Below are 27,384 nucleotides of genomic sequence, written 5' to 3'. Positions count from 1 at the left end.
AGCATTACGCAGAATATAAGTAGAGGAGAAACAAATGTCAAATACAAAGAGTCGTCCTAGAAGATGTCATCTGCATAGAAGGGCCTTAAGAAAACAGAAGTCTATGTAGAATTACTTCGATTAGAGAGGTAAGGGGCACCTGGGTGGCTCAGTCGGTTAAGTATCTGACTTCAGCTCAGGTCATGATCTCCTGGTTCAGGAGTTCGAGCCCCGCGTCGGGCTCTGTCTCTCAAGATAAATAAACGTTTAAAAAAATTAAAACAGAGGTAATAAAATGGAAAGGACTCCAAATGATAGTGTCCCAATTAGGAAGGATACAGGTGACAGTTCTCTGCTACCTCTGACAAGTATCAGGGACCCTGTGATAGAAGTACAACCTTTCGATCCCTCAGGTAAGGGATAATTCAGAATTGTATTTTACGTCTCCAGATACGCTCAGAGCCAGAAAGTACAAGAAACACTTGGAAATGACCGGGGAATAAATCTCGAGTTTCTTCACCTTGGTCCTGCCATGGCAGCTTTCCTGTAAACGTATTTTCCACCAAACATGGACGATGTGTTTGGGATAATCTAATTTACAGAATGGATTCACTTTGGTGAAGTGAAGGGAAAGCTGACTTCAGAAGAGTTGGTCATCTTCCAGAGCAGAGAAACGGAGATTGTGTGACAGCCCAGGGTGACTGTCGACCAGAGACCCCACATGGGTCCCAGAGATGCACCCCAAACGCGCAGGCGGGTGTGCTGTGGTCTGAAGTGCAGAAGCAGGTTGGGGGCGAGCCTCTGGCGTGTGGGAAGCCCAGGCAGAGGGGTTGTGGCCGGCTCTGGACAACCAGCATAGGGGGCCGGTGGTCAGTCTGGTCAGGGCCATCTCGGGGTATTTGGAAAGTGGATGTAGAGGGACCGGAGCCACTTGTACGAGGCTGTGTGTGCCAGGCTCTTGGGGACCACGGTGGCCAAGCATGCGTCCTGAGGTCCACCTGAGCCCTGAATTCTGTCCCTGTGCTCATGAGCTATGTTATTTTGAGCAATTTCCTTTGTGCCTTGGCTTCTTTGTTCGTAAAGTTGTGATAAACTCCCAGAAGGCTTTTTCAGCCTTCAAAGGCTTGAGCTCATTTTCTATAGCTTCTTAGAGTTCCTTGTTTAGTGCTGTGTTCTTTGACTATAACCCAGATGAGGGGCGGGGGGGGAGGGTTGACGTGAACACGGTCCATGATTCCCGAAGATTAGTGAGGAACGTGAGTGCGTATATTTTCTTTCCTTTTTCACTTACAGGTTTTAATCATTCAGAACGGTTCATCGCAGGAGGGTTAGTATATATCAGAGAAAGAGAACGTTTTACAAATTAAATTCGTACAGTCACAGAGAGAGGGCCACCTTTTCAATTCGATCCTTAACCATCTTCGCTCAGACCTTCTAGAAAAATCTCGTGCTGTCCGTCAAGCAAAAGATGAGCGTACTTTTCATATCTTTTACCAGTTGTTATCTGGAGCAGGAGAACACCTGAAGTGTAAGTTCACAAAGTTTCCTACTATTTTGTATTTATTTGACTGTCTTTTCAGGATTATGGGTTTTTTTTGTTTTTTTTTTTTTGAAAGAGAACATTTTGGGGAAACAGTACAGTTGACCCTTGAACAAAACGGGGGTTGGAGGCCTAACCCACCCCCCAACTTGTGAGTCCCCAGAACTGAACGACTGATCGTTGGCTGCTGCCTGGGAGCCTCACCGATAACCAGTTTGTTACACGTACTTTGTAGGTTGTATACACCGTATACTGCGTTCTTACAACAAAGTAAACTATAGGAAGACACACTAAGAAAATCACAAGGAAGAGAGAATACATTTATAGAACTGAACTGTCCCCCCCAAAAAAAAGCTGTGTGTAAGTGGACCCGTGCGGCTCCCCCCTGCAATGTCCAGGGGTCGACCGTAGTTTCGTACACACCAAAATGAAAATGAAATAGAACTTCTGTGCCACGGGTAAATACTTTTTAAGTGGCAGTTCTGTAGATGGTGTTACGTCATCTTTTGTACGTTTGTTTCTTTTCTTTAAAAAACTTTTAAATTAGGGGTGCCTGGGGGGCTCAGCTGGTGGAGCGTCCCAGCTCCTGATTTCAGCTCAGGTCGTGATCTCCCAGTACACGGTGGCAAGCCTGTGTCTGGCTCTCAGCGACAGCACCAAGGCTGCTTGGGATTCTCTCTCTGTCTGTCCGTCTCTCTCTCTCTTTCTTTCTTCCTGTGCTCCTCCCTGGCTCTTGTGCGCACACTCTCTCTCTCGAGATGAATAAAATAAGCTTTATAAAGAAAATAACATAAAAAACGAAGAAGTTTTAAATTAGAAGATACGCATTTTTATGCAAGTTTGGTTTCAACATTTATGAATATAAAAAGTAAAAAAAGAGGGGCGCCTGGGTGGCTCAGTCTGTTGGGTGTCCGACTTCAGCTCAGGTCACGATCTCACGGTCCGTGAGTTCGAGCCCCGCGTCGGGCTCTGGGCTGATGGCTCAGAGCCTGGAGCCTGTTTCCGATTGTGTCTCCCTCTCTCTCTGACCCTCCCCCGTTCATGCTCTGTCTCTCTCTGTCCCAAAAATAAATAAACGTTAAAAAAAAAAAGTAAAAAAAAAAAGTAAAAAAGAATAAATTGATAAAATTGAGAAAATATTTTTATTCCCAGGTTTATAACTGAACATATACGTTTATGCTTCCACTAGTACTAGATGGAGCTTATGGCGGACTTTTATGCATGTATTTTGTCACGAATCCTAAGGGCTGGAAGCATAGGACTGGCTGGGGTAAAGTTCCGAGTCAGAGGTATCTGAGGGAGAAGGAAGGACGTCCGGCTTCCTGGTCTCCTCTGAAATCGGCACTGAAAAGTCGGCGCTCCTCCTGTGCGAGAGCAGACACCTGCGTCGTATCACCTTTGTCACCTGGGCTGTAGGCTTTTGCTCACGTAGACATCTGTGGAAGCGTTGAGCCCAGAAGTGAGAGAAGGGACCCGTAAGGGGAAAAAAATCAGCAACAAATAGAGTAATTGCACTGAGAAATTAAACATCCGAGACGATACGGTCCGTGATGCCGAAGAAGAGAACTCTCGGGCTTTCAGACCGGCAGTAACTTCAGTCGTAATGAACCAAAAAAATAAGATCAAAGTGTTGAAAGAAGGAGAGAGGAAAAGAGAGCAAACGGTAGCCAGTAGAGGTTAAATGTGAGGTAGGTGAGAATTCAGTGACAGGACAGAAACTCCTGGCAGGAGAGCACATGATCACATCGAGTGTGAAGATAAACAGCTGTATCTATTCTGACCCCTCCTGAGAAACCTCCTTCTGGTCTCCACACCTTTGGCGAAAGGATGCGTTAAGTTCCAACTCAGGGCCCCTAAAGTACAAGTAGTCGATGGGGGCGGCTGCTGTGATAACTCTGTCATAAATGTGGGTTGCACATCACTCTGAGAAACAGATTTACCACCAGACAAACGGGCTCAGAGGGTTTCGGGGCACCGGCCTGGCTCAGGACCTGCCTATTCCACATTCTGTACCTTCTGCATCTGGGTCTTTACGTTCGTGTCGTCTTCCTATTGACCCCGTAACATTTGCTGTAAACTACTTTGCTAAGATAAAATTACAGACTATAGGGCTTGAAAACCTTCCCTCAAAAGATGGCTAAACTATTTAAATGTGAAAACAGTAAGGCCTAGTTATCTGGAAAATGTGCATCGTTTCCCGGCTACCGATTTCTTGTCTTTTTTTTTTTTTTAATGTTTGTTTATTTTTGAGAGAGAAGGAGGGGCAGAGAGAGGGAGACAAAGGATCCAAAGCAGGCTCCACGCCGACAACATAGAGCCTCATGTGGGGCTCGAACTCACAAATCACGACATCATGACCTGATCTGTAGTCGGGCGCTCAACCAACCGAGCCACCCAAGTGCCCCGGGCTACTGATTTCAAATATCCTGTAAGCCACTGTCCCAGAAACTGCAGTTGGAATGTTTGCAGTTTCCACCCTCATTTTCCCTCCTCGATAGGATGGAAAACTGCATGTTTTTGAAATGAACCTATGAAGAAAAAGTGTGACAGGAAGAAGTGTGGTGGCATGGAGGCGGTGGGCCACGTCTCCCGTGATCGGCCCAGCCCAGCGTGAAGGTGGGGGTGCTTCGTCTGTTGATGGTTATTTATTAAACTGTATCCGTTATGTTTTCTCCTAGCTGATCTGCTCCTTGAAGGATTTAATAACTACAGATTTCTCTCCAATGGCTACATTCCCATTCCGGGACAGCAAGACAAAGATAACTTTCAGGAGACCATGGAAGCAATGCACATAATGGGCTTCTCTCACGAGGAAATTCTCTGTACGTGGGTTTTCCCCCAATTCTGCTACTCGCTTATATAAGACTTTAGCACAGCCAGCGGGGCAGGGGGAAGAGCGTAAACTAGGAAATGACAGAAAATCATGAGAATCACCCGTAATTGTACAAATTCCTGAGACCTGTGTTACTGAAAAGCTGTTTACAGCTAATTTTTAGCACAAAATAAATTAGAATACGTCTCTGCTGCAATTTGATGTAATAATTTTATTTTTCTCTGTATCCATGTAAAGCAATGCTTAAAGTGGTATCTTCAGTGCTACAGTTTGGAAACATTTCTTTCAAAAAGGAGCGAAATACTGACCAAGCGTCCATGCCAGAAAATACAGGTAAGCTGACCAATATGATTTTATTTGTTTACGTGGTTTGTTGTTGTGCCACGGCCACAGTTGTGTCGTGCTGTTTGTCGTCATGTTCCCAAGCATAAGTTGCCAGCTCTCCATAATGTAAAGAAGTTCTCCGTTGTGTCTGTTTAAACATCTGGCTGCATTTCTTCACAATAACATCATAAAGCTAAAGTTGTACTTCTCACGCGCCAGGTGACCTGTAAATTTTCTCTTTCCTAGGCTGTGTTTCATTTCACTTCTGGAACTTTTTGATTGAGCCTGGCCCTTTGAAGTAGATAGAGTCTCAGAAAAGGGAGTAAGACAGACAAAACACACATCATGCAAAAAGATGTGTTTGTCAGCATTTTAATGGGGAGTGGGGAACCCAGGAACTACTTTGAAATATCCAATCAAATGAAGTAAACCAAGATCTAACCCCACCATCAGGTATATTTTTTTAGGCTCTAAAATGTCATTTATCATTTTAGCAAAGGGGTGTGGGCCGTTGGCTTTTTGTGCTTCTTTGTGTTTTTCAACTTCCCATCCAGTACGTACACGCATGCATTCGTACACACGTTAACTAAAAGGGGCCAGGACCTAGAGGTCGAAGCAAAGCAGTTGGTACGAGCCAGTGGCGAGAGCCACAGACCGAAGGAAGAAATGCCCTCTGCGGCACGGCCTGTCCTGCCCACACAGGACTACTGTCCAGTTGCTGACAGCACGTGTGGATTGGTGGGGAGGGGCGGGTTCAGGTCTTTGCCAGTAAGAACTTGGGTAAGTTCTATTCCCGGTGTAACTCAAAATGTGCTTATCCTTATAGAATTTTCTTATTTTAACACTTAATCAAAAATTAGAGGGGTTCCTGTGTGGCTCAGTCAGTTAACCATCTGACTTCGGCTCAGGTCATGACCACCTCGAGGTTCATGAGCTCGAGCCCCACATCAGGCTCTGTGCTGACACTGTGGAGCTTGCTTGGGATTCTCTCTCTCCCTCTCTCTCTCTGCCCTTCCCCCACTTGCACTCTCTCAAAATAAATAAACCTAAAAAAATGAGAATAATCTTCACACTTGTTAGAACTTGGCAGTGTCCCCAGTGAGCACGTGAGGAGGTACGTGCCCGGCTGCCGAGAACAGTAGTAATGGAATGAGCTGTTTATTGAGTGCTCGCTGTTGGCCATGCAAATTTTTAAAAACCTTTAGGTTTCTTGCCTACTAAATATTATTGGGATCATTATGCACGACCAGTTATCCTGGTAACATGATTTAAATTAGCATAAATGCTATTTTTCTCATTCTGTGCATCATCCATGGGTTCTAAGACTCCGTAACTTACGCTGAATTACCCAGAATAAGTAACTGCTGCCTGTTCCTTCTTACCTAAGGATGAGTGGTACTCATTCGAAAGGATGAAGACCTGAAACCCGTCCTTTTTTAAGACTTACTCAGTTTATTTCTGGAGGTTTCTTATCGAACGTGTTGTGACTAGCTCGTAGGTAGAAGCCTAGTACTTAGGAAACGTTTTACGCTCTAGTTGCACAGAAACTCTGCCATCTTCTGGGGATGAATGTGATGGAGTTCACTCGGGCTATCCTCACCCCCCGGATCAAGGTCGGCCGAGACTATGTGCAGAAAGCCCAGACCAAAGAACAAGTGAGTTTCACATTGTTATTGCACGTTTGTTTGAATGACCAGCTATCCTCAGAAGACCTTCCTATTGGCAGGTAACAGACCTTAACAGAAACTCTGTAACAGGTGTTTCTTGGTACTGCGTGTTGTTTTTTCTCTTGTATGGTTTTCTCCAGAAAAAATTTTGAAGTGATTTTTTTTTTCTAAAGTAAATTTGAAATATCACCTCAGGCTTTCCCCAGGTAGGTAGATCATCCAGCAGGACAAAGCTGTATAACTTCGGAAGCCCACTCAGCCATAGGGCGCGCTGCTCCCGGGTCCCTGTGTGGGTGGCCCAGCACCAAGAATGTGGGCGTCAGATCCACCCGTTCCGTGGCAGACTCCTTTAAGACTGGGCAGACAGGCTGCACAGAGCCCCAAGGGCCCAGGAAAGAGTCTATTTTTCCTAGGCATCTTCTCCCTTCTCAGTAGATCATCTGCAGTTTATGTTTACCTGTACCTTTAACTGTCGCTATGTCAAATGGAGACAACGTTAAGTAGCAAAAGCTATTTGAGTTCTGGGAACAGTATAGAGCATTAAACTCCAGATAACCGCTAGAAATGCTTCGTAGGTTGTTTCCAGAATAAAAGGTTGTTGTCTAACTACAGGCAGATTTTGCAGTAGAAGCACTGGCGAAAGCTACCTATGAGCGGCTCTTTCGCTGGCTCGTCCACCGCATCAACAAAGCTCTGGACAGGACCAAGCGTCAGGGCGCATCTTTCATCGGAATCCTGGACATTGCTGGATTCGAAATATTTGAGGTAGGTCTTTCTCTCTCCTGCTCTTCTGTTTATTCTTTTAATAAACACGAAGGCTCACTCTGTACCGGGTGCACTGTGGGCACCGGGGCTGTAACGGCAGGTGAGCAGGTGCGGCCAAAGTAGGGTGCCGTGAGGAGGAAGTGGGCCCAGTCACAGAAGGTGTCTCGGGAGCTACAGGTAAGCATACCTGAGGAGGAGAAGCGCCCGGCCTCTGCGAGTTTTCCTACGTGATGGGAGTAAGTCAGTGGTCTTGTATGGGAGAGAATTTGTCAAGTGTTAGAAAGTGCTAGAAAGCCAGCATGGCGACACCTAGCTGACCGGAGAGCGAGGGGTAGCAGACACAGACGGAGATGGTGCTCTGTGTCCCGAAGATGCATCACGGGGTCTGGTGATAGATTTTGGTGTATTTTGCTGTTGCTGCGACTGGCTTTCTCCACGCCCTCTGCATCCATCCCATCACTGGTTTGCGGTCACAAGTCTGCTGTGGTTGTGCCAAAACATTGATACAGTTTCCGTGTCCTAAAAATTTACATCTTTATGTCTCCTTTGATGGACTGACTCCACGGTGAGGCACAAATACTGAATTAAATACTCCATGGGACCAGTGTGATATCCTGGCCACCACGGGGTATGGAATTGCCTTAGCTTTAAAATGAACAACTCAGACGATCAGTCTGGCCTGAGCAGATCTGAGATATGTCACTGGGGGGCGCAGTCTTAGCCACTGAGCTGCCGCTGTCGCTGTAGGAGATTGCTTGAATATGTTCTGATCTGTGGAAAACTTGAGAAATCATGAAAGGTGGCTGGGCATGTGTCGCATTAAAAAAAAAAATTTGTCGCCTTCTTCTACATAATCAGAAGGTACAATGAAAGAAGAGATCCCTGATTCCAGCCGCAACAAAAACGGATGAGAGACTGAAGAATAAATTTAAGCAGAAACAGCATAGTTTACCGAAGGCAACCTCCCAGTGCTACTGTGAGAAACAGAACCACCTAGAAAACGTACCATGTTCTCAGGGAGTTTCCACCTCATAAAGCAGCAGATCTTCCCCAAGTTACTTCTCAAGCAAACATGTCCATTCAAAACCTACCGACGGAAATACTATTTTTAAAAAAAAAAAAAAAATTTTTTTTTTTTTAAATTTTTTTTTCTTTCAACGTTTTTATTTATTTTTGGGACAGAGAGAGACAGAGCATGAATGGGGGAGGGGCAGAGAGAGAGGGAGACACAGAATCGGAAACAGGCTCCAGGCTCCGAGCCATCAGCCCAGAGCCTGACGCAGGGCTCGAACTGACGGACAGTGAGATCGTGACCTGGCTGAAGTCGGACGCTTAACCGACTGCGCCACCCAGGCGCCCCAAAAAAATTTTTTTTAATGTTTATTTATTTTTGAGACAGAGACAGAGCATGAATGGGGGAGGGGCAGAGAGAGAGGGAGACACAGAATCGGAAGCAGGCTCCAGGCTCTGAGCCATCAGCCCAGAGCCTGACGCGGGGCTCGAACTCACGAACTGTGAGATCATGACCTGAGCTGAAGTCGGATGCTCAACCGACTGAGCCACCCAGGCGCCTGCCGATGGGAATTTTAAGGGTGGGGGGAGACTAGCAACCTTCTTCTAAAACTAATTTGAAAGTTGAATTAATGGAAAATAAAGAACAGACCGTAAAATTCTGAAAAAGGAATGAAAAGGATATTAAAAGAAGTGAAACATTATGTAAAGTTAAACTGTACTTCAAGAAGTATGGTCTTGACCTATGAATGTATGGACCATAGAAAAGTGGAGAAGGTATGGGGCGCCTGGGTGGCACAGTCGGTTAAGCGTCCGACTTCAGCCAGGTCATGATCTCATGGTCCGTGAGATCGAGCCCCGCGTCGGGCTCTGGGCTGATGGCTCAGAGCCTGGAGCCTGTTTCCGATTCTGTGTCTCCCTCTCTCTCTGCCCCTCCCCCGTTCATGCTCTGTCTCTCTCTGTCCCCCCCAAAAAATTAAATAAACGTTGAAAAAAAAAATTTTTTTTTTAAAAAAAAAGAAAAATGGAGAAGGTAAAAATGCAGGATTGTGGTAGCGAGTGTTATTTGTCCTAGGGAAAGAATGGAAAAAACCTAAATGTCCACCATTAGGAAATTGGTTCAGGGAATTACAGTATATCCATACACTGGATATATTGGGTCCTGTACACCCACTATGAAGAAGGAGCTGGCTTTATATCCTCCTGTGGAAAGACTCCAGGACAGATCAAGTTAAAAGAAAAAAATCAAGGTAACACACACATGTGAGTGCACAGAACATCTCTGGAAGGATCACGAGAAGCAGGGGACGGTGGCTAACCATAGAACAAGTAGGTGATGTGAGTGAGACTTCTCATGTGGCTCTTTGCCCATTTTTTTTACTTATTTACCTTAGAGAGAGAGAGAGAGAGAGAGAGAGAGAGAGCAGGGGAGGGGTAGAGAGAGGGAATCCCAAGCAGGGTCCACACCATCAGCGCGGAGCCCAACACGGGGCTTGAACCCAGGAACTGTGAAATCATGACCTGAGCTGAAATGCAGAGTCAGAGGCTTACCCAACTGAGCCCCCCAGGCACCCCTCTTCGTCCACTTTTAATTGTATACCACGCATTACCATTTTAAGTACTGATTATGTGAAAACGTAGTTGTAGTTTAAATGTGGAAGACAAGTTAGGAACTCAATTTAAAAAAAAAAAAATGCCATCCCACATAGTTGCCCAAGCTGCATAGAGCAGTAGGGTCTCCTCATCTCACGGCAGAACAAAATCCATTTACCTAAACGTGAATACGCACAACCGGGCAGTCTGCAGATATTCCCGGGAAATAACGGTGCTGAGCAGGGCGAACACCGCGTCCCTGCCCTCCAAGTGTGACCGCATTCTCAAGCAGTAGAACACCCCCACGGGGAGAGGATCGGAACAGCTTTTTCAGACTATAAATCTCCTTGGAGACGGAGTACACGTTCCCTAATTGAAGATCACTTTTCATAATGAGAGCAGTTATTTATGGACACGTGCTTCTCGCGAACAGCATGGAGGCTCAGGGGAAAAAGGTTGAGAACTTCTAACACCTAAGGTGATTGTGCTTAAAAATTCTTCCTATCCACCCATCCGTCCGTCCTTCCCATCGGCAGCATCATAGACAAACCGGCGAGTTCCCGAAGAAGGAAACGGCGTTGTCTGGAACGTGTGAGAAGACGATCCAGTTCCCGTCCTGACGCCTAATGAACACACGAGGTGGCGTCCCCGTCGGGTGTGCGGCTGTTGATTCGACGGTTCTGTGCGCTCCGTGCTCTCCATGAGGAGCGTGGTCCCCCTCCGTCACCACTGTGTTGACACTGGCAGAGGGCAGACCCTTGTTTAAGAGGAGGGAACGCGCTGACAGGCAGCTGGAGCCTCCCGCTCCCCGAGCACCCTCATCAGGCCTGGCCAGGGTCTCGTCCACCACCCCCCAAAGCCAGGAGGACCTAAGTTGCTCCAGAGACTGTGGCTGAAGAGAAGAGCGGGAACAGGAGCCCGTCCACAAGGCTTCCAGACACTCAGCCCCGTGGCCTCTGACCTTCCCACGCCTCTTTGATTTTCTGCCTTTTCTCTTTCTCCCTGTCTCGCTTATCCCTTCGCTTCTGTTTGCTAACCATTCAGCAGTGGGCACGGAGTTGTTTCACACGTAGATGACGCGCTTAGCGCGCAGAGTTTAGTGTTTCCCTGCTCTGCGCATTCCGGGAAGGTCCCCCGCCGCTGGTGCGGTGAGAGGCCGAGGCCCCTCCACTCAGGCCCCCTCCTCACACAGAACCCATGCTGCAGCTGGTCCCTGAGAATTTCCCGTGGCGGGTGTCGGTAGCGGCTGATTGATGATTCCCGTTCTCTCTCTCCCCCTCCCTCCCCACGTCCCACGTCCCACCCCGTGCAGCTGAACTCCTTCGAGCAGCTCTGCATCAACTACACCAACGAGAAGCTGCAGCAGCTCTTTAACCACACGATGTTCGTGCTGGAGCAGGAGGAGTACCAGCGCGAGGGCATCGAGTGGAGCTTCATCGACTTTGGCCTTGACCTGCAGCCCTGCATCGACCTCATCGAGAGACCCGTAAGGGCGCGCTCCGGCAGCGTGGCGGTCGTTCCCACAGCGTCGTCCCCGAGGGCACCTAGCCCACCTAAGGGGTCTTTTCTTAAGTAGGCTCCACGCCCAGTGTGGAGCTCGAATTTGCGACCCTGACATCAAGAGTCGCGTGCTCCACCGGCTGAGCTGGCCGGGCGCCCTCAGCCTAATTCGCTTTAAGATAATTTTCTAACATAAACGTTGTAGAAAAGAGATGCTTTGATGAAATACCTGTTTGAAAAGTAAGTAAGCAGCCAGGGAAGGCCCTTCCTCCGCCCTCTCGTGTGTGAGCCTGCCGCTTGCAGACCTCCCCTCCACCGTGCCCTCACCCCCTGCCCGGGCCACACAGGGCCGCCCAGGTCATCCGGGAGCAAGTCACGGCATTTAGACCCCTTGTTCCTGTAACTAAAGCTCATCCTTGTGAGCACAAGGATGTTCTTATTTGGGCAGGGTTTTTCCTGATTTGACTCTTCCAGGGGTTTGGGGGTAGATGTACTTTTAATAGCAGTCCTAGCACGTATCAGAGGTCCTTTTCTTCTGGTTTAGTGTTCCCGCAGAAATACGCAAGACCACACGTAACACGTGCGCTTATGATCTCCGACAGATGTCCGTGACTCGGCCGTGTGTTCTGTGTTTTCCCTGGCAGTCCGAAAGCTGTCTCCCAGACTTCCAGCTCTTTAGAAACCCCCGACCTAAAGGAGCAGTGATAACACAGAACTTGACATTGAGGGATGAAGTAGCAGAAGTAAAAAGGAGCCATAATCGTGGATATTCATAGTCGTGCTGTCACTGAGCCGTTTAGAAAAGGTTAAATTACACTGGGGATCCTGTTTCAGAATTTAGCAGTGTTTTCACTGAAAGGGATTAAAACGTAAGAGCTAGAGTACAAAGATGGATGTGTCCTTGTTAGTGTTAATGCGGAACCTCAGAGTCGTCTGGTGAGTGGGGTACGTTCAGTCACCTACGACTCTGAACCTTTGCTTCTGGAAGATTACCTGATCCTGCTTGCCTTCGATTCCAGTGTTCCTTTAGCTGCTCCAAACCCTCCGAGAGCCGCAAACTAGTGAGCCCTGGGGTCGGGGGCTCCCAGCTTCTACCTGCTGGCACTTTGTCCGGCCACCTTCCTCTGACCATGTGGTTACATGTTTCCTGTATGCTTTAATCTCTGTCACTTTTTAAGCAGTATTTGTACAGAGCCAGCTTTCCCGATAAAAGTAGGAAAGCTGCTCCTGGATATGGATTCCCAAGGATGATCACGTAGGCTCGCCCCAGACTTGCCGCATTCAGTCTCGTGTCACTGACGTGTACTTGCGGTGTGGTGTGGCAGTGCGGGATGACCCAGCAGCGGCGACCTAGGCCAACACATTTGGAGTGTTTCATGTCCCTTTCCTGGGCCCTCTGCCTTCCTCCAGAAGGGAAGTCCGTGCACCGACTCTGGGCACTTTTTCTTGATTGAGACCTTCTCATGTGCCCTGAAATCCACCGTCTTGTGGGATACGGCTCAGTGGGTTTCGATGCTCACAGCATCGTACATCATCCCCACTGCCTGACTCCAACGCTGTCATCGTCCCAGAGACCCCAGGCCTCTCACAGTCCACTATCTGCCTTTGTTTCTGGGCCTTTCTTCAGTGAACCAGTTGAGTGAAATAAAGTAGCGACTCTTGCGTTGGTCAAATACATAAAGTAATTGATCAATTATTTCTCCCCCTTTGATATTTTCCGCTTAATGCTTACTAGTCTTGCTGTGTGACCGGGCGCTGTGTATTTAACCGTCCCTTAAAGAGGAACTTGAATCAGTTAGGATGTGAGATGTTGGAAGCATTCCATCCAGTTGAGGTTCACTTTCGTTCTGTTTTTCTTCAATTTTTTAAATTTTTTTTTTGAGACGGAGAGAATCCCTCCACTACCTTCTGTCCTAGCAGTTTGGTTTCCATAGCTTCAGAAAAGTCTCCCTCATCCTGGAAACTAACCTGCCAAGTGCAGAGGGGCATCCTGGTGTTGAAAGCGAGTGACGGTGAACTTGTCCGTTCTCATTATCAGGCCAACCCCCCCGGCGTGCTGGCCCTTCTGGACGAAGAGTGCTGGTTCCCGAAGGCCACGGATAAGACCTTTGTCGAAAAACTAGTTCAAGAGCAAGGCTCCCACTCCAAGTTTCAGAAACCCCGGCAACTGAAAGACAAAGCAGACTTCTGCATCATCCATTACGCGGGGAAGGTACGGGCTGTGTAACGGTTAACGGTAGCTTGGATTTCGCCGCATCTGATGGCGCTGGTGACAGACGTGCGGGTAGACGTCCGCAGACCCTAAACACCGTGTGCGTCACCACCGCGTGGCCCTCGAGACAACCCACCTTTCAGATTGTCCCCGAGAACGTTCTGGGTTAAGGCTGAAAGCATTTCTTGTTTTGTGTGTGTGTCCGCGTTTCCCCCCTCGTGTGGCCCGCCACGGCCAGGTGGACTACAAGGCAGACGAGTGGCTGATGAAGAACATGGACCCGCTGAACGACAACGTGGCCACCCTCCTGCATCAGTCGTCGGACAGATTCGTGGCAGAGCTTTGGAAGGACGGTAAGAACGCGCTTCCGCCTGGAGTTCAGCTTGTCCCGAAACTTTTCCGGTGAAGATTCATATATGGTCCTTTTGCGTTAGATCCGTGTATGTGTATTTTACTTTAAAACTTGCTTTCCCTAGAGCAGGGCTGCCGCTACATCGGAATTTACCCTGGGAAACAGAACGTCTGCCTTCCTGGTCAGATGCTGTGGGAAGTGTGGAACATTCTAGGCACAGGGCCGGAAAGAACTGCACACGTGCCTCAGGCCACCCAGGGCCCAGTGTGGTTCCTACGCAGGGGTACTGGGGACGCAAAACCAGAAAGGCCCTGTACACTCGCTCTGGGTCGCATACAGGTCTGTGAGCTGCGCCCCCCCCCCCCCCAAACACACACGCAGTAGCTGGTGAACAGTTCAAATGCCCTGCATAGAGAGTAGTTGTTTTTATTTCCGTCAGCCCTCCGAGATCTTGTATTTACGTGAGCCTCGGGTGTCTCGTCGTAGACTAGAAGGTGCTACGAGTACCAGGGAAATGGAACGTCCGCATGTCCGTGCGCTGGGCGGGGAGGGGGGGAGGGCGGTGCCTTCCAGAGCTTTGCTCTCGCTGCTGCCTTCGTCCTGATTGTACCCCACGTCTTCGCTTGGCCCCAGGCCCCACGGGCCCTTCACCCTGGATCTGGCCCGAGGCCAGCCTCCTCAGGAGCCTGGCTCACCCCCACCTTCTCTGGAGCATATCCAGACCTTGTCATCCAGCCCCCTCCTCGGAGATAGGAAGAAACCCAGGAAGCAAAAAAGAAGGGGTGAGGGGTATTGAGGCAGAAGCAACAGGAGAACGTGGGGAGGGAAGGATAGGAGCTCCGGTCCAGAGCGATGGCGTCCGGCAGCTGCAGTGAGCGTGAGGGCCCCGCCGGCGCGGGCTGCTGCTCGGCACACGCGGGTCCCGGGAGAGATCGTGTGCCCGAGACCGGGCGAAAGGAGGGGTTTGGTGGGAGGTTAGGTGGTCTTGGTGCCTGTGGGGGAGAATCTTGCACCAGATGCTGAGTGCTCCCGGTTAGCCCAGCGGCCTGGGCGGTCGAGGCCGCACCGAACAGACAGGGGGGCCCCGGGCCTGTCGCGAGGAGACGGTAGCACAGGACACGAGACTCCAGAGCCGGAGTGGACGGACCCCCTCCGAGCTCTGGTTGTCACGAGGCCCGGGAAGGCCTGCACTCGCAGGGGGTGATGTGCGAGGGACGCATCCCAGAGAGACGAGAGGAGTCGGGCCGCCCGTCCCCTCGGCAGAGACTGACCCGGGCGCCGTGGCCGGGGGAGCGGAGCCACTGTGCCCTCCTGGCGCCCCCGTAAGAGCTCTGAGCACAGGAAACAGAGACAGATGCACCCAGACCACAGCTGTGACGGATGCCACGCGAATGGTAGGGAAGGAGCCTCTGGCCACGTTCGGTACAGGGAAGGGGTCCCTTTGGCATGTGCTGAGGCAGCTTGTCATGGAGTTGTTGTCCTCGTCCTTGGAAGGGAACAGCGTGTTGAGTCACAAAAGCTGACACGGAGGGAGGCTCGCGGCTGCAACCGGGCCACAGAGAAGCCTGACCTCCGGTCTCAGGAGGACTTGACTCCATTGGAGAAGTGGCTTCCATAGGTTTGTGAGCCAGGGGTGACAGCATGGGGGTGAAAGCACGGAGGTGAAGAGGCAAATTGGCAGTGATCTGTGGGTTGGGATGAAGGACCCTGGGGGCAGGGAGCTGAGTGCGAGGAGAAGAGCACAGAGGAAACCAGCGTTTCTACCATTGAAGCCTCAAAAACTGATTTTCTCCATTTTGAATGAGGAGAGAAGGTGTTCAGGGAATAATGACCGTATAACAAAAGAAATTAGGTCTTGGGCGAACGGACTGGTCCTGATGTTGCAAACCACTTTTGACTATTTACTTATTTATTGTAAACAATTTTAAATTTTATTTTAACATCTGTTTATTTTTGAGAGAGAGAGGGAGACACAGAATCTGAAGCAACTCCAGGCTCTGAGCCATCAGCACAGAGCCCAACGTGGGGCTCGAACCCACGAACTGCGAGAGCATGACCCGAGTTGAGTTGGATGCTTAACCAACTGAGCCACCCAGGCGCCCCCTTGACTCTCTTATTTTTTTCAATTTTTTCTTTTTATTATTATTTTTTTGAGACACTGAGAATGAGTGGGGAAGGGCAGAGAGAGAATATCCCAAGCAGGCTCCACTGTCAGTGCAGAGCCCAGTGCAGAGCTCGATCCCACAACCCTAGGGTCATGACCTGAGCCAAAGCCAAGTTGAATGCTCAACATACTGAACCATCCAGGCGCCCCATTATTTAATTTCTTAACCAGAAATGCTATCGTGGGAAACACCTGGCCCATTCATACAGGACTCCCTCCCACCACATGCTTACCGTGGTCGTCCGTGAGGTCCGTGTGGAGACGATGAGGGACGTGTCCCTGCCCCCAGAGCTTGTGACCTCGTGGGAGAGTCAGGATACACACAGATGTGGTAACAGGATGCGCGAGCCTCTGTCTTGGCTCCAGCTTCCTCCCTGGGCTTCCTCCATCCATCTTTCTCCTTTAGCTCTGCGCCTCGCTGTCCCCAGGTGGGGGAGCGTCGGGCAGTTGTGGGTCAGTGGTGTTAGGAGGGTAAGATCTGGCAGGGCCTGGACTGCAGGCGTCCATGCGTGTTCTGTAGCCCAGATGGTGTGTCCGACAGGTAGGACTGTGTCTGGAGGGTCCTTACCTGCCTCTGTGTTCTCTGTCCATGGAGAAGTTAGGGTATTTAATTCCAGAAACGCCAGCAGCCTTGCAGACTCTCCTGGCCCTGGCCCGAACCCCGTCCATCTGCACTTGGTCCGTGGCTCGGAACCCCCGGGAAGGTCAGGTGTGCCCCAAGCTTGATTTGGCTGTGCCAGCATCTGCTCTGGAATAATCCCATGTGTTTGGTGTCTTGATGATGCTACTGTTAGCATAAGTCCTGTTGTCCATCGGCGTAGATGGACGGCGATGTACTTTAATCTGAGCGACGGGATCACAGAAGACTCTCGCTGTCGGTGGTGAAGGGGAGCCGATCTTCCGGGTGAAGGTCAGGCAGGACGGCGGAACCGTGTTTGTCCGGTTCCGAGGTTTGCGTGTTTCATACAAAAAGTCAGCACCAGGCACAGCGTTTGACGGGGGTTCTAGGGCAGAAAATTCACCAGTGCTCACTCTGGGTGTAGGGATCTCAGGAGAGGGGAGCTTTTCTGTAGGAAAAGAAAATAGCCCTGGAAAAAACAAGTCCTTGTTTCTTCTCTTTTCGTAGCCACGTTAATGCAAAAGCAGACAATGAGCAGCCGACCATGAAAGCAGGATGTATGAGTCGAGCTTGCCTGTGAAGGCACAATCCCTAGGGTATAGAATATTTTGGTTAAAATAGGCTTCTAGGGTTTTATGGAGTTCACTCAAGGCCAAACCAGGAGCAGTGTAAGATTTCTGACGGCAGCCCTGCCCTAGAGATTCCTAGCGCCCTCCTTTTTGCTAAAAGATGTTGCGGGATTTCTGTACCAGCTGCACGCGACTTCTTGCCACTCCTTGGGGCCTGTATCCAGAAATTTAAAAAGCTAACGATTGCATTTTCATGTAAATGTGCCTCCTGGGGTATTTTCCGTGAGTAATGGGTATGATCCAGAAGTATCACCTTATGATTTGAAGTTCTTTTAACGTTTTGCTACAACAGAACTTGAATTTTGTTTTCCTTAGTAACTATTGCTAATTTGTATTTGAAGCCAATATGTTTCCAAAATCTGCATTGGAAGTCAAATTACGCAGCGGTGTGCATCTTTGACCGTAAAAGCCACTTAACGTGTACACTTAGCAGAGTGCTCGAACTTCCGCAGTCTCGTCCCGATTTGCTAATTGCAAGATAATTTTATGAACAATTTCAGTACTGCCTTATTTCTCTTAAATTTCATCCTGCGTTTACATAATCCCGTAATGCTGATACGATCTGATGCTGAGCCTCGGGCGTGGGGACATTTGGAAGATTACTTAGTAGAGAACTTTGTCCAGAAGTGCAAATTCTCTGGGCAGTAATGTCACAGGGGCCGTGTTGTAGCCCGATTTCAAAGTTGACTTGTGATGTCAAATGTCTCTCACACTAACTGAAGTATTTGTGTATCTGCTCTTCTGTTCTGTTTTTGCTGTTTCTCTGCTTTAGAGATTCAGAATATTCAGAGAGCTTCTTTCTATGACAGTGTTTCTGGTCTTCATGAGCCACCAGGTGAATGTATAAAGCCTGTAGGTCTTCTCAACAGAAGGGTTTTAAGCCCACAGGAAGAACTCTCGGGGGGGGGGGGGGGGGGGGGGGGGGGGGGGGTGCTGGTGGGGGGGGGGCCGGGGAGGGCAGGGTAGACGTGGGCGTGGGGCTGGTTTCTGGGTTTCTGTTTCTGTTTTGCTCATAGACCTGCATGAACCTTTCATTTCATGCTCATTTTTATTATACTTCGAGGCAGCTGTTTGAGTGCATAAACGATACAATTGCTACCGCATACACATTGCTTCTGACTTTACGCATAGCACTTCCAGCCCTGCACAGTAAAAGGTACGTCCCTACCTTTTCCAGTAGTGCCGTTTTGATACACAGTCCTCCAAGGGAATGCTGGGAACCAGTAGTGTCTCCCCGGTCTCTGAGCCACCTCTGCACCTGGGATTCCAGAAAGGGATTGTTTCTCTTCCTAAGCCACGAACTTCCGGAGAACAGATAATTACACCTTCCTCCCACGTGCTGGTCTCATCATTATACCTTCTGTTTGGAATTTATGTACATGTAGAGTTGCCTGGCTTTTCTGTTGGAGCTAGAGACCGTGGAACCATCCACAAGGCCCGACGGCGCAACTGAGACCAGGATGGAGTGCGGTGTTTGGTCGAATTTGCACCTGGAACCCAAAGTTGAGCTCCAGACAGCTGAGCCTTGTGGTCTGAACCCTCGGCCCTGGCTTCAAATACAGCCTAGCCACGGCTGGAGGCCCTCCAAAAGCCCTGGTGATCACACAGTGAGATTGTCAAGGAGTGAAATCCCAAGATAGATTCATCTCGCACGGTTTCCCTTAGTGATTCTTGAAGCGTGTTGATGCTGAGACCTGCATGCATGTCCAAAGTTTTTTAAAACTCAGTTCAAGGAGCATGTCCATCTTTACCCAGGTCACGATCCGCACCATCAGCTCTGGGTCGCATCCGGTGAAGGAAGTGTGTGGGGAGCACTGGGTGCCGGGGTGGGGGCCGGACTGTACCCGAGCCAGAATGCACCCTCCACAGGAGAGTCCAGAGGAAGACACTGTCTGATGCAGTCCCCCTTGGCCTCGGGGAGTCCTGCCCGAGTCCAAGACATGGGGCGAGCGAGGCAGAAGTGGGAGGTAGTTTTGAGCTAACGGGCTGAAAGGTTACTGCTTGATCTTTCGGACTTTGCCCCAGCATCGAGGGCCCTCTTGAAATTCCTCCCCCCCAACTCTTCTGGATTCTTGATCGCTTTAGAGGGTTCCAGACTGAGCTCTTTGAGAGCAGGGACCGTGCTGGTCCGCACACGGTCAGTAAGTTGTGGGGAGAGCGACTGAAAGGGGACGGGGCGGGTCTTCCCTCGCCGGCAGCACACATGATCTTGTAGGACCCTGATCTTCACGGTGTGCGGACCAGGTGCGTTTCCGTGCCAGCAGCGCCCCGTACAGAGCCACCCCTAGGTGACCTCACACTGGCAGGGAGCGAGCTCGTTCACCTCCCCGTAGTTGGGTTAGTCGGCAGAACCAACGGTCAGGGTTCTCCATCTCTCCCTGTCCTTACAGGGCCTTCCGTCCGTGCACCGTGGCTAACTCTGGTCTCGGCAGCTGTGCGTGGTGTTTCTGCAGCAAAATGTCTTTCTCCCCGATAAGTGTTACTTACGGGTTCCAACCCCAAGGAGGTTTTGAGTGAAAACGTGGGGCTTTAGTGTTTCCGGTGACTTCTTAGAAGAACGGATGCAGCAGTTTCTAGGCTTCCAGGTGTCTCTGGCGTGCTAACACGCAGCGCGTACCCTCATGGCGAGAGAACACAGAGCTAGGGAGGACGTGCGCATCCAAGGGCCCCAGAGTGTTAGGGAAGCAGCACGGAGAATCCATGCAGGTTCTGGGGTTAAAGGGGAGAGGCTGGGGTAGAGACGGGCTTCCAGAAGCATCAGAGGAGCAGAGTTCCCAGAGGCTGAATAGAGAGGTCATACGAGTTTCTGCTGTAATCCAGAAGACAGTTTTCTTCCAAATCTGCTTTGACAGTCTAGACCTTGTGAGATACACCAGCAACGAGCCAGCTACAAGGGACTGTAACCTCAAGTTCTAGGCAGCGTGTCTGGACTCCCAGGGGGCGGACGGCGGGCTGTGTGTCTGCCGAAGGGCGGTGCATGCCCCTCCCCCCGGCTGTGACCCCGGCTCTGTGCCTTCCGTGTCTTGACCACCGTGAGCACCAGGTGGCCACTGACGGCTCTGGAAGGCTGGGCTCCACCAGAGAAAGCGTGAGAAGTGCAAGGAGCAAGTTGTAACTGTTGCTAGAGGACCTTCCCTCTACGCCCCCCTCCCCCCTGTCCTGTCTTCATAGAAGCCTCGCTTGAACTCGGTGGCCGCCGTTGGCTTGGACAGGTTCACCCAGGGGAGGCTGGCCAGCACTGCAGGAGGGCTTCGGGTCCGTCACAGGCCCGTGGGGGTCTCCCTCCATCTTCTCGGAGCCACCGAAATCTTCTTTCCTTCTTGTCGTAACTGAGGGGGAAACTTTTCCCTTAGCCAGGCCTCCAACCGAGATGACGATGTTCTGGCTTCAGAAACGCTGAATGGGTTTTGCTTCGGTCCAGGAAGTTCATGTAGACGCGAGCATCGTGACTGGTAGATGGTAGTTGTTTAATCTCCTTGTAACTTTTATCCACCAGTCATAATCTCTGTGTTTAGTGCTGTTTTAGGACCTGTGGGTCGGGGCTGACGCAGTGCGTGTACGGAGTTAAATCGTGGAGGGAGGTGTTTTGTTGTGCAGAATAGTCTTGTCCTGTTTTGTTTTTATCTTGAGTCTTTTTTTTTTTTTTTAAGTTTATTTATTTGGAGAGAAAGAGAAAGTGCAAGCAGGGGAGGGGCAGGGAGAGAGGGAAAGAGAATTCCTAGCAGGCTCCAAACTGTCAGCACAGAGCCCAATGCAGGGCTCAAACCCACCAACCATGAGATCATGACCTGAGGGCGCCCCTTGTCTTGAGTCCTCACAAGAGCTGGGAGCTCCAGGAGAAGCCGCCTCCCTGCACTGTATCTGGACTCCCCGAGGTCACGTGGGGATGGTGACCCTTGGCTCTCCCAGGGTTATCGCGAGTGTCACGCGTGAGGGTCTGTGAGCCTGCATCTGGCCGCACCCATGTTGCTGCCGCTGTAATTACGAAACCCAGAAGATCAGTATATGTCTAGGTCCTCGGCAGTTACCTAACGCACGTCCCCTTTCTTCACCGTGCACCAGGCCCAGCCGAGGGCAGGCGGACTGTGCGCCCAGCGAGCCCGTCAAGGTGAGAGGGGAGCAGGTGTGCAGGAGAGGCTGTAGACAGGAGGGGGTCCCCATCTGCCCAGACCACTCCAGGCCCTGCCGGGGCAGTGAGCCGCAGCAGTCCCCTGGAGGAGGAAGACCAAGGATCGCATGCTCCCTGTCCACCTGTGGACTTCCTGGAATTTTTCTAAAAATTTCCAGACACTCTAGAACAATGAACAGATTGGTTCACCACCCAATAGCGGAACCAGCACTAATGTGTTGTTACCACGTAATGGAGATACGTGGAGACACCTTTCGATGTTAAAGATTGTTTCTGGGAATTCACGGCTGTTGGATATTTGTTTCCGAGTCTGCTCTTAACTGTCGGCAACGTTTTAGTGCGCGTTAGAGTAGGATTGTCTTGATTTGTTCAAACGAGTGTTGGGAACGTGCCGCGTGCCTAGTACGGGCTGGGTCTCAGACACCTTTTGTAGGTACACTGGATACAGTTCTCATTCATCGTCTGGCTACCAATGTGAACGTTAAAACAAGTCCCTCCCCCCTGTTTTGGCTCCTGCAAGTGCATTTCCAAAGAACTGACTCAAATACAGAAGTTAAATTTAGTAGCACCAGTATTTTGGCCCACGCAGATGCGAGGGATGTGAGAATCTCGTAGACCTCTTGTGTCCTGAGATCATCCTCTGGAAGAGCGGGTCAAGCATCCTGGCACCAAATGGTCCAGTCCTTACTTTTCAAAAAAAACTGTCGATGGCAGTTTTAAGAGATCGATGATTATAAATTGCATTTTTGTGCTTTCAGATTTTAAGTGTGCCCTCACGGACGGTGGGGCTGCGGGGCCCCCCTGACTTCTCACCGGCCACATACGTTTGTATGGACGAACAAATTAAACATTAGGGTAAAATAGTTCGAGGTCCTTTCAGGCTCGTGGGCGACCAGATACTGTGAGACGCCCACCAGCGAGCGGCCCCACGCTCTCCCGACACCGCGGACCAAGGCCAGTGGCAGGGATCAGCAGCCATAACGGGCCTCGTTTCAAGTTGCTGAGAAGCTCATGTGTGCATTTTCTGCCTTTCTCTGGTGCCTGCCTTTACTGTTTTCAACGAGAACATAGTCTTTTTAAATAGAGGTCTTTCTAGGCCTTGATTTGGGAGTGAAACCCTGTGTTACTAGTGTGGCCCGGATCATTGAATGAAGTTCCCCAAGTGTCTCTTGTCCCCTCGAGATCATTTTGCTCAGTTAAAACCTGACTCTCAGTTTAAGTTTTTGAATTAAAAGACAGACAAACTGGAAGTCCAAAGCATCAACGTTTTAAAAATTCTGAACGTTTAGCTTTGGGTTACCTTTACTAATACCAAATTTGAAAACTCAGGTTCATGAAAATGATGTTTGTTTTTAGTTTAAAAAGCAGCCCCCACTCAGGACTGCGTGCTTAGACACCAGCATGACATCGTGTTGAACAGCTGCCCTTACAGGTCAAAGAATTGGCGGGACCGGTGCGGCCGAATCCCCGCAAAGTATTGCTCACACTTGGCTCGCCGCCTCTTTCGTTGTGGGCGTGACCCGTCCTTGCGGGTAACTGTATCACTGAGGGGGTGTTTGCTACATAGTTTATTACACAGTTGCCAGGCACCGTTTTCAGGCCAACACGGGTTGGAGTGGGGGGGGGGAGCAGAGGAAATCGTCTGAGCTGGTGGTCACAGGGTCCAGAGACACCAGGCAGTGGCTCTGAGGGTCCTGCACGTGTGCCAGATGCTGGGGAGATGTGCCCAGGGGCGCTCTGCACTCTGGGAAGAGACCCAGAATAGAGGTAACATTGTCCCAGGATCTGGCCTAGACGATCTGAAGCCTAGAGGAGGGGCTGGCCCACCGAGTGTGGAGGCAGGGTGGACACCGGGACCTAAGAAGAGGGAGTTAGGTGAAGAAGTGAGGACTTACTTTTTTTAACGTTTTATTTGTTTCTGAAAGAGAGCCAGAGTACGAGCAGGTGGGACAGAGAGAGGGGAACAGGGGATCTGAAGCAGGCCCCAGGTTCCGAGCTGACAGCACAGAGCCCGATATGAGGCTTGTGAGGCTTGAACTCACAAGATCATGACCTGAGCCCAAGTCGGACGCTTAACCAAATGAGCCACCCAGACGCCCCAGGAGTGAGGATTTTAAATGCCAAGAGGTGTTTGCCAGGATGGCTGGAAGAGGGCCGGTTTTCCGGGCAGACAGGAAAGGGCAGGGACCTGAGGGCCTCGTGTCTTTGACGAGGTGCACCTGTTCTGTAGTTGGAGCTTCGGTGGGGGGGAGGGCCAGAGGCCCCTTCATTGAGCACTGGAATGTTCTCCAGGCACCTCCTGCTTCTCTGAGGTCGGTCACGTCTACAGGGGAGGCAGCCGAGACTTGCAGCAGTCAGGGGAGTGGACTCCGTCCGGGTCACACAGCTCGCGAGTGGCAGGAGCTTCCGACTCGGGCCTGAGTTCTGCGTCACCGGCTATACTCCTGGGCTGAGGGATCTGGACCACAGCCTACAAGCTGCAGGAGAAATGGAACAGACTGAAGTATAGGAACAAGGAACTTGTTGAGTAGGGTCTTTCAGGAACACCCATTAACCCCCACCCTGGGACCACAGGCCGGTGTGGCAGGAACACTGGGGGTGGGGGGTGGGTGGCAGAGGGAGGCCGCAACCGGCAGGAGGTTACTGCAGAATCCAGGTGAGCCGCGGGTGCCCAAACTGAGCCACGGAGCGGGGGGACATGCGGAAGACATGTCCACATTTGGCTTGACCGGTTTTGGTGAGCGGCTGGTGTGAGGACAGTCGAGGTGACTCCTGGTCTCTGGCCTCGGTAGCCGGCGGTCCCTTCTGCACGGGAGGCACAGGAAGAGGGATGGGGGTAGATGGAGGGCGTGGCCAAGAACCTGCCCCACTGTGGGATTTTGATCCGTCCCACTTCTGGCTGCTTCTCGTCTTCCTGTCTGGTTCTTCCTCTCTCCCCATCTTGGCCCCAGGCCCTCGTCCTGGGCATTCACCCTGGGGTGGCCCATCCGGTCCCGTGACCGCTCCCATGTCCCTCTGTCGAGCGCGGACCGCCACGGCCGGCTGTCCGCTGGCATCTCGTCTCGGGTGCCCCAGGGTTACGGGGTTCGGAGCCTGTGCCCCCACTCACAAAAACCCCTTCTCCCCATCCTCCAGGGGCACCGTCAGCCCCTCGGCTGCTCAAGCCAAAGTCCCAGGACTTGTTCTTCCGGTCTCTCTGCCGTACTTTCCACATTGGCTTGATGGTTAGAGCAAGTCAGTTCTGCCACCGGAACGTCTTGAGTCTCCCTTCTCGCTCCCTCCCCTCTGTAATCGCTGGTTCAGCTGCCATCATCCCGCTCGGGACCTGGACGGGCACCGCGTCACCTCTGGTGACCCCTCCCCAGCCCCTTCTGTGTGCGGCCACCGGCAGGGGGTGGCCCAAATCTCTCTGCCCATAATGCTTCCTTGGCACGAGCTTCTTTCACACCTGCTGCTCCTGGGCCCTCACACATGCTGTTCCCACTGCCTGGAACCGTCTGCTCTCCACTGGCTCATTCTTACCCTCTGGGCACAAAATAGAATTGCTTCTGAGAGATCTCTAACCACTCTCCTCCCTTATAGCACCTTGCTCTTTCTTTTCAATGCTTTTCTCACTGGTGGTAACTGTAAATGTACTTAACCTTTGCTTCATCTAGTCGCTAACCTATGCGTCAAGCCTGCGACAGGCCAGACTTCTGCTAGGTATGAGGGATGCGGCGTTAACAAGAGCGTGTGGGAGGCAGAGGCACCTCTGTGACTTTGGAGTGGAGAGGAGTGACACATGTTTGGTGACCGGTGCGGGTAGTCAGGCAAAGCTAGTTTAAGTCGCAAGGGAGGTCACCCAGGATGAGAGCCTGCCTTGAGAAAAGCAGGTGAAGCAGTGTGTGCCTCTATTTGTAGACCGCCTTGTTCTGAAAGGGTGTCTGAGGTGAGTGGAGTTTGGGCCCCAGTGGGTGCCGTGGCACTCAGGACGAGAAAAGAAGTCAGCGGGACCGGAGTAGCCGTAGAGGTAGGTGGAGGCCTGGAGGAGGCGGTGTGCAGAGAAGCTGGGGTGGAGAGGGCCGTCAGAGGCCGCCGTGATGGCCCCCGGCAGATGGACCAAGGTCAAGGGCAGGTAGACGCTGCTTGCGGTTGGCCCGTCGTTGCCTGAGCAGCGTCGGGCAGGGGGAGGCGGGTGGGCCGGAAGCCAGCCCGCTGCCCAGGGAGCGGGCGGTTGGTGGACAGCACGACGTGAGGGGTGGCCGGCGTGAACTACTCTAGAAAGAAGCGTGGCTCTGAGGAGACAGGTGGGTGGACACGACGGGGTCAGAGGAAGTTCACGGTTCCGTGGCGCGTGCCGGGCTGGGGCTGGGCACCGTTTTCCGCTGGAACAAGTGAGGAGGGACAGCTTGGAGGCACAGGAAAGAGAGGGGGTGGTGGACAGACTTTGGGGCACAGGCGGGCGTGGCTTTGACCCCAGCCTCTGAGTGTGGTGGCTCTGCTTTGAAGACGTCGTAGGGCAGTGCGCGCGTGGGCTGCAGGTGAATTGGGTTTTGTCCGGCCTTCACCAGCTGCGGTTGAAGGCCTGCATGGTAGGAACCTTACCTCCTGGGTCACGGTGTCCTGGCCGTAAAAGCCGCACTGGACGCGGGGCCTCGAGTGGGGTCTTGCTCACAAAGCCCCCTCCCTGAGCACCAGGTCTGGGGAGCAACCAGCAGGAGTGGAGGGGCCGTCAGGAATGAAAGGGCATTCCGGGGGGGCTCGGTGGGTGTTGTCCATGCTCTTAAGACATTCCAGAAACACGTCTGACTTATTTAACAGTTGCCTTAAACGAGAGCACTTCACGTGCCGGAAGTTCTGGCAGCCACGCTGTGCTTGGAAGGGTCAGGTCCGCGTGGGTGCCGGGACCTGTCGGCTGCAGCCGCCAGAGCAAACCTTCTGGAAGTTTAACCATCGCTGCCCTCAGCTAAGGCTCTGCTTTTTATCCGGCTGCTTCCCGCCCGGCCTTCTCCTCCCTTTTCAAAAGCACGCTCGTGCCTGGAGGACAGAGCTGGAGCTCGCTCGCTCCTGACCCCCTGGGTTGACGTAACCCAGCCAACCACTTCAGTGATTTTGACTAAGAAGCGGGACTCTGGTCCCCGACCCTGGGCGCCACCGTCACCGATGTGCTCTGAGCCCGGGTACATCTTCATAAGCCTCTTCCCAGTAGACACGTCACAGCATCAGCTTGTGTATCAATAATGCCAGCAGCGATCTCGCATTTCCCAAGCGATGGCGGGTGTGACAGGCAAGATGTCCCACAGACCGCGCATTCCTGACGCCAGCGCAGCGGGAGGCATCTGCTGGGATGTGGTACGGGGCTGTCCGAGCACTGAGTTCCCTGCCATGGGAGTGTGTGGCTGTTAGTTCCACGGCTTGTGCGGTGTCTAAATACGCTGACTGCCTTACCTCTCTGGCATCTCCTCATCTGTCCCCACAAAGCTTGTGCTGCCGCACTATCACTGTGTCTTCTCTCGCCCGCGAAAGAGGTCGCCGGGCTCATTTTCCTCTTCTTTTTTCTCTTCACCAGTGGACCGCATTGTGGGTCTGGATCAAGTTACTGGCATGACGGAGACCGCTTTTGGCTCTGCCTACAAAACCAAGAAGGGCATGTTCCGTACCGTGGGGCAGCTCTACAAGGAGTCCCTCACCAAGCTGATGGCGACGCTCCGAAACACCAACCCCAACTTTGTCCGCTGCATCATCCCGAATCACGAGAAGCGGGTGCGTGTTAAGCGGAAGATAGGCCGGGGTTCAGGATCGCCCTGGGTCAGGTTACGGAGACGGAAGGGTGAACGTCTCGTTTGCTTGATTAGGCTGGAAAACTGGATCCGCATCTGGTGCTGGACCAGCTTCGCTGCAACGGAGTCCTGGAGGGAATCCGGATCTGCCGCCAGGGCTTCCCCAACCGGATAGTTTTCCAGGAATTCAGACAGAGGTACGGCAATACCTTTTTCCCAGGACGTATCACGGCGCATCTTGATGTGCTTTGGAACAGTGATAGCACAAAAAACGTGTCCCGGTCTCTTGTGTAGTTTCACTTTTATTT

At 51.4% G+C, this 27,384-nt stretch overlaps 1 protein-coding gene across 6 annotated transcripts in view; it reads left to right on the top strand.

The window, feature by feature from the left end:
• The window catches only part of MYH10 (myosin heavy chain 10), a 132,696-nt gene that overhangs the window by 65,195 nt on the left and 40,117 nt on the right, over positions 1 to 27,384 (top strand). For 3 of the 6 annotated variants that reach the window (XM_043583089.1, XM_043583085.1, XM_043583084.1), the window contains 11 exons: positions 1,409 to 1,507; positions 4,198 to 4,341; positions 4,590 to 4,685; positions 6,213 to 6,331; positions 6,956 to 7,108; positions 11,025 to 11,198; positions 13,251 to 13,424; positions 13,663 to 13,777; positions 17,961 to 18,023; positions 26,866 to 27,059; positions 27,152 to 27,273. In XM_043583089.1, coding sequence (XP_043439024.1) covers positions 1,409 to 1,507; positions 4,198 to 4,341; positions 4,590 to 4,685; positions 6,213 to 6,331; positions 6,956 to 7,108; positions 11,025 to 11,198; positions 13,251 to 13,424; positions 13,663 to 13,777; positions 17,961 to 18,023; positions 26,866 to 27,059; positions 27,152 to 27,273 — 1,453 coding nt within the window. The remainder of the gene's footprint in view (positions 1 to 1,408; positions 1,508 to 4,197; positions 4,342 to 4,589; positions 4,686 to 6,212; positions 6,332 to 6,955; positions 7,109 to 11,024; positions 11,199 to 13,250; positions 13,425 to 13,662; positions 13,778 to 17,960; positions 18,024 to 26,865; positions 27,060 to 27,151; positions 27,274 to 27,384) is intronic. The other 3 variants (XM_043583088.1, XM_043583087.1, XM_043583086.1) reach the window with 1 other exon arrangement.

Source organism: Prionailurus bengalensis, chromosome E1 (genome assembly GCF_016509475.1).
Source record: "Prionailurus bengalensis isolate Pbe53 chromosome E1, Fcat_Pben_1.1_paternal_pri, whole genome shotgun sequence".
NCBI classification, from domain to species: Eukaryota; Metazoa; Chordata; class Mammalia; order Carnivora; family Felidae; genus Prionailurus; species Prionailurus bengalensis.
This window is presented reverse-complemented; position numbering and strand designations above follow the sequence as displayed.